Below are 7258 nucleotides of genomic sequence, written 5' to 3' on the forward strand. Positions count from 1 at the left end.
GGCGGATTGCTGTGATTAAGCAGGGCCTGCCAGCATTATTTGTAGCCACGTGACTTTGCAGCTCTCCCGTGTGGCCTTCCAGGACCTTAAGGGCTGACATGTTGAAAGGGCTTTGGTATGAATTGTTAAATTGGGGGTGCGACTATTCCCCCATTTTCACATGACTATGTGGGGCTCTAGCGTGACCCGCCGGGTCCTTGGAGGTCCAAGTGATCAGGCAAGGTCCAGCAGAGTCCCATGACTAAATTTGGTGAAGTCAGGTTTCGGGGTTATCCCAAGACTCGGGGCCTCCTATGAAGAACCATTAATTCTGCTTTATTACACATAGTGTAATAGGAGCTTCACAAGTTGCCAGGAACTATTGTGTTTTCAGTTATTTAACCTTTGGGGTCTCAACTTCTGAATCATACTGAAACGAGGACTAGGTTTGTGTACCCACCATGGGACTGTTCAGAGCCTACTGGTGGTGCATCCTGGGCAAAGTTGCCATATTATACCATTGATATTTTCAGAGCAGCTTGGCTTGTTATTAAAGGCATGCAAACCCATAAGACTGACATAATAAAGTGGCAACCTCAACCTTAAGGCACTGCAGAGCATGGAGGTTTCTTACTCTGTACAGGAGTCTGAGACCGTATTATGCAGGCATTGGAGGGAGATTCAACCAAAATGAACAGTAGAATGTGGCATCACTCTATAAAGCAGAAGTCGCCTGGAGTGAAAAAGAAAGTCGCCTGGAGTGAGGGTTAACTATAAAGCAAATACAAGAAAAGGTTTTGAGGTGGTGGAAGTACATCCTCTAGGTAGAAAGTACAGAGAATAAAGCAACACCTATGGTTTAAAAATGGTACAGTATTTGACTAGGCAGCTGTTATGTTGAAGATCTAGTGACAATTAACAATGATAAGCCTGAACAGGATGTTGGCATAACTTGAAAGCCTAGAACTTTATAGCATATAACATGATAGAAAATTGCAGAAATGTATGGAATGTAAGTAGATGATGGGGATAGGAAACCAATGTATCACTGTCCCTGAGTAAACTTAAAAGTTTCTTGGGATTAACAATATACATTCTTGTGCAATCTTGTTTAACTCATTTAATCTTACTGCCCTTTTAACAAGTGCTAGAACTATAGTTTAACAGTTCTCAATCAAGCACCTTTTTTCTTTTTTAAAAGTCAAGGGATGTCATTTTCTTATGTTTTTCCTTTCTCACTGTAACTCATTTAACCTTTTTTTGTTCTGTTCTGTTCTGACCTCCAATTTTTAATCCATTTTATTTGGCTGGCGTCCTAAATTACCTGTAGATGAATAAAGGAATCACTTCAACACGTCGGGTATAACTTTCATTTCTTCTTCTTCTTCCCCTCCCATCTTTCATCAGGATTGGTGGAAAGCTGATGCATTTCTTGGAGATGGTTGCTAACAACTGACTGAACAAAAGCAATGGTGATGTTGGCAGGAGAGATCAGAAGACTGTACCAGAGCATACCAAAATACTGACTGCCTAAATATTAATTGTATATTTGTCATAGGGTTCTCTAGAGAACAAGGTACTTTTATTGTTTTTTGTTGGGGAGGGAGTGCTGATTTAATTCAGGTTTCAGATGCTAGGAAATTATTAGTCTAAGGAGAAATGTTTGCGAGATAGTGATGAATGTGAAGTTAAAAATGAAGAAGGTTCTGTGCTTTTGAACTGAGTCTTATTCAGGCAAGGATATTGAAATGAAACTGATTCTAACAAACTCCTAAATCTTCTTGGGCAAATAATTGCATGTTAGCTAAAGTTTCCTCCTAGAATTGCTTTAAGTAAAAACAACCTTAGTGGAAGGGTGGAATGCATTTTCTATCTCATTAAAAGAATATTTGTGCTATATGGAATATTTCTTTTGGGGGAAAGAGGATAAAGCTAAGGAGCAAGAGAAATAATTTTTAAACAGTGTTGGGATCACTAATGAATCTAGGTGGTCTTCAGGTGGTTCTTTAGACAAATTTTGAGATAGCAATGGACCTAACTGCTGAAAAGGTATGCAGCTGTTAACTTTATGAAAAGTGGTTTGTCTTTTCAACCTTGCAGACATTTGCAATAAAATTGCTAAAGTAACTGTAAGCTCTACCAGTTCAACCAGTTCAAGGAACCTGGAAGGCAGTCTTCTGTAATCTGTTACCTTCCAGATGTGCTGGGATCACAATTCTCAGAATACCAAGATACATAATTTAGGGCCATATTCGATTCTGGGAACTGTGATCTCAACCCTTTGGAGAAGAGATAAATATGACTAGATTTTTCCATTATCTCCTATGCTGAGACTTGGTGACAGCCTGATTTTAAATGTGGCATAACAGTGTTACATCATGTTCTCTCATGTTCAGGCTTACTCATATCGTATAGGAAGTCTTGCCTTATCCTTAGATTGAGACCCCAGATTATGAATTTACCATTCTACCTTGCAGAGCATCAATTAAAGTCTGTTCCTCCCCATCCAGAGTTGTCCAAATAACCCAGTCAGACTCTTCATAGCACCATTTTTTCTAGCCCAATGCAGAAATTTAAAGATTAATATCATCAGCATGTTGGTGATACTCACCCTCTGCTGCTGAGTGACATTACCCAGTGGCTTCATGTAGGTGTTAAATAAGAAGAGAGAAAGGGCCTGTGGCAGTCCATAATGGGCTCTATTTCATTCTCTCCATCAAGATATTGGCTGTTCAGGAATAAGAAGAACCACTAAAAAAGGGTGGATGCACTCTTGCAGAAGCATACCATGGTGGTGTGGTATGGTATGAATCCTGATTCAGAGGCATACCGTGGTATGGTAAGAATCTCGGTTCAGAGGCATACCATGCTGGATGGTATGAAAGCTGTGGGCAAATCTGACAAGATTAGGAGGGCGACACTTCTTCCTCCCAGTCTCATAAAAGGCTACCAGGCAGAGCAACCAATGCAATTTTCATCCCATACCCTGGCTTGAATCTTAAAAGACATGCATCCTAGATACTCCTTTTTAATATTTCCCCAAATAGAATTACAAACAATTCTACAGAAGATTTCTTCTAGTTCACATATTTTATACTCTGTCCTCTACATGTTTACCTTTATTTGTCATTTAATGTCAACATGGAAGAAGAGGGTGCTTATGTCAGTACTTTTGGTAAACCTTTCCATTACATACAATTTTTAGCTGACACAAAACAACCAGGGAATGACTACATTTACAAGTTGTGCATTTCAGCATTGTAGCTCTATTTTGGGAGATAGCCATGGAAGAAAAAAAAATGTTGAATTGAGAAGATGAAGATGATATTCAGTACATTGTAAAAGTTAAGTTATACTAAGTATCAGAAGCGAGCATCTGATGAGGATTTCTTTTATAGGAATAGCTGAAATACTCACTTTTATGGAGTATCACTTTAAAGGGAAAGGTATTAAGTTGTTTCATCATTGCCATTTAAATGATAGTCATTTGTATTTTAATCTGCTCTTCCTCCTTCAACATGATTGGCCAGGGAATTCTGGGAGTTGAAGTCCACACTTCTTAAAATTGCCAAGGTTGAGAAGCCCTGCTGTAGACCAACAATTCTTAGTGGCTTAGGTAGTAAGGAGTCATTATAGGGGTTGTAGTCCAATAGCAGTTTGCAAAACTACACTTTGCTCGTCCCTAAACAAAAAGAACAAAACAGGCTTGTGGTTAAGGCACATTCTACAGTTCCATGGTTTGCGTAAATCAGTTTGTTGGAGAAAACAAATTGGTTGGATTTGTACCACATGCCAAGTCATAAATCAGTTTTACAACAGTAATATGTAAATGTATTCAACATGCTAAGCCAGATGTGTAACACATGATGGCTCAGCATGATGTGCAAAACCAGTCCCAGGAAATGTTAGGCTTGAGCAGATTTGAATCTGGGTCTCCTTAATTGCAATTTGAGGCTTCTAGCCATTTTTCACACGCTACCTTTGTGAAACAATTATTTTCAGAAAGTGATATAATGTTTCTGAATTCTCATTCTCTTTTTCTCTCAGCAGGTAGAAATTGAAGATGCCATTCTTCAAATCTGCCTCGAGCTTTCGTTCGGATGGTAGTGATGCGGACCTAGAAGGCATAGGTAATTCCCAAGAGAGGGAAGAGGATATTGTGGTGGTGATGATGGAGACCTAGAAGATATGGGTAACTTTTAGGGGAGAAGAGAAAGTTATCACAGTAGGAACCATCTGCACTGCCAGATTCTTAACTAGGATTAGAGATATCGGAGTCTCTGAAACAGGCCTGTAATATGATTTAAGTGTTGAAATAGAAAAGCAAGAAGCTATCTTACAGTTCATATTATGGGTCCCTGTTTGTTTATTCTGGGAACTTAAAAATCCACTGGAGTAGATCAAATGTATTTAAATCACTATTTCGTTTTTATGATAATGATGACCTATTAATTGACATTAATACTTTTTTTTTTTGCTGACTGAAAAATGTCCATAGTTATATTCCGTTAACTAATATCTGGATTTGGTGAAGGTATGGTCCAATTTTGCTTAGCTTACTGGGACAGCGGTTGTTCCAAAGTTACTTTCAGGCTGCAATCCAAAAGTTTTGTTTATCCTTCTTGCAAGCCATATCTTTAACAGTGATTTAAGAGTAACTTCTATTGGTACCCTGCTGTCATTGAGTTGATAATGCAGTGCAGTGCAGTGTAATTCAATACACTATACCAGGGCTTTTCAACCTTTTCACCCATTGTACCATTTTTAGGATATGGCAACATCCGAATACCACCAGTCGGCTAGCAAGGGTGTCAAAAACTTGATGACAAAAAAAAAAAAAGGACTTACAACAGTTCGCTTAGTGACTGTTCGACTTACAACAGTTGTCGACTTACATCAGTTCGCTTAGTGACTGTTCGAAGTTACAATGGCACTGAAAAAGTGCCCCCCAAGCCACAGCCGAGCAAGACACCTGCCTGTCGACCCGGCGGTGCTCTTCCTCCTGTCCGAGGTTTTCATTGTTGTGAGCATTTCTGTTGAGGATTGGCAGCGGGGGTGGGGTGGGGGGCTGTTTGGTTTTTATTCCCCCCATCTGCTGGGTGGTTGCAGCAGGTTTTGGTCACTTCACATGACCCTGGGACACTGTGACCATCATAAATATGAATCAATTGCCAAGCATCTGAATGTAAATCACAAGACCCTGGAGATGCTGCAACATTCCAGCTGATCGGCGCTTCTTCTGGGCTTAGCAGAAGCGCCAGGATGAGCGCCGAGCTCCAGCTGGAGCCTGGCGCTGATCCTGGTGCTTCCACTGAGCCCTGACAGCCCCGAAGAAATGCTGATCAGCTGGAACGCGGCACTGATCCTGGCGCTTCCGCTGAGCCCTGACAGCCCTGCAGCTCCAGCCATCTCTCGCTCAGGCTTGTCCGCTGCTGCCCCCGGTTCAGCTCATTCCCCTCCCCCGCTACCACTTTTATAGGATGGTCGCGTACCACCTGCCAGGTGCCAATGTACCACAGGTGGTACCCGTACCACTGGTTGAAAAGCCCTGCACTATACTACAATGCAATGCAATGCAATGCAATACAATGCAATACAAATACAATACAATACAATATTTTGGCATGAGAGTTGGATAATAACTGTCACTTTAAATCACTAATGGAGAATCTGCCATAATAATTCAAGTTCCCCCTGCTTTTCTTTCCTGTTGGAAAGCTCTTTATCCCCATAGATCAAAAGATTTGGCAGGCCGTAGCTAAGGACTTAAAAGAGCAAGTGTATTTTTGACATTTGGATTTACTGAAGGTTTCTCAGAATTTCATCCTCTATTTTATGTGCTGCAGTTTTTCTCAGTCAAAATCTGTTATAAAATATCTGTACCATCTTCATTTCAAATATAGCTTGACAGTTTCATAAAGGGTATTTGACTGGAGGTGTTGCTGTGGTTTTGTTTCGGAAATGTTGATGTACTGCCATGGAAAGCTGTGAAACCTTTAGAGAAAAAAAAGTTGAGAAAATGTAGGCTGTATAGTAAAGTGTGTAGATGTGCACAACTAAAAAAGCTCGCTGAGCTGAGCAAACGTGCAAAATATGGTGAGGAACAAAATCTTTGCATGTCTCCCCATCGAATCAAATAATAATATTCCCTTAATTTTTGATTGGAGGAGATTGGGAGCTCATCCTCAAGCCAGATTAAAATGCTGCCAAGGAAGCCAGCTTTTGAAAAATGCAGGCAAGAAATAAGCTCTTTGTATTCAATAATAAAGGGGCCAAAGAAACAGAACCAGGGCACCATGACTGTTTTCCACATGCCTTGGTACATTTTGCGAGCTAGTCTTTAAGTTAGAGCTCTTCATTGTATATTGGTTTTGAAATTGGAAGTAAATTAAAGCAGGCTGAAACACAAAAGTCCTTGCTAGCATATGGGGATAGCTAGGGGCATGAGTCACTGGTAGTAAGAGGAACCAGAGAGTGAGTCATTAAACTGTGAGTGAGCAAGAAAGTCTGCCTGTCCTTGACTTCACAGTTGTCCAAAGCAAGAAAGAAACAGGGGCAGAGAGATGGAATAAAGCATGTATCCAGCTCAGAATAGGAGCATAAAAATATCTTCCCTTTTTCTAGGCAAGTATTTCACATGTTCAGAAGAAGCACCACCATTTTTATTTTCAAACAAACCCTATGGGGCCTTGATACGTTCTTCTAAATAAAGACAATACTTTTCAACAAGCCAACTTCTCATCTATATTTTTAACGAGATCTTTCTGGAAAAGCAAATTATATGGGGCAGAGGGACTCGCCAGGTCAGCTAGCAAGATATCTGTGGCTACTTTAGTGTTTCTAAGCATTATGTTGTTTAGACAGTAAGTTTGTGTATTCTCAGTTTGATCCCGTAGCAGAGGGGAGGAGTTACAGCCCCGGAATTCTGGGAGTTGAAGTCCGCAGGTCATAAAAGGGCCATAGTTTCTCACCCCTGCCACAGCATATGATCTGAAATTCAGACAACATCCTGGAGAAAAGCAGATTTTTCCCCCCATTGGTTAGGTTTATTTATTTATTTTTATTTATTTATTTTATTAAATTTATATCCCGCCCTTCTCCTTACGGACTCAGGGCGGCTAACAATCAGATAAAATACAAAAATACAATACACATTTAAAATTAATTAAAAAGAAATATTTAAATCTGATCCGATTAAAAGTGATTAAAACCCCTTTAAAATCCCTTAGGCCAGTCCCGCAAGCTGGAACAACCATGTCTTGAGGGCGCGGCGGAAGGA

The 7258-nt window shown here is 40.2% G+C and overlaps 1 protein-coding gene across 1 annotated transcript in view; it reads left to right on the forward strand.

Annotated features, from left to right (window-relative positions):
- Positions 1-7258, forward strand: part of CCDC114 (coiled-coil domain containing 114) — a 32045-nt gene continuing 24787 nt past the window's right edge. Inside the window, exons 1-3 of the mRNA XM_015810247.1 lie at positions 1-115; positions 1387-1555; positions 4027-4109. Coding sequence (XP_015665733.1) covers positions 4043-4109 — 67 coding nt within the window. The 5' untranslated portion in view covers positions 1-115; positions 1387-1555; positions 4027-4042. The remainder of the gene's footprint in view (positions 116-1386; positions 1556-4026; positions 4110-7258) is intronic.

Source organism: Protobothrops mucrosquamatus, unplaced genomic scaffold, assembly GCF_001527695.2.
Source record: "Protobothrops mucrosquamatus isolate PMUCROS unplaced genomic scaffold, P.Mucros_1.0 scaffold8, whole genome shotgun sequence".
Taxonomy (NCBI): Eukaryota; Metazoa; Chordata; class Lepidosauria; order Squamata; family Viperidae; genus Protobothrops; species Protobothrops mucrosquamatus.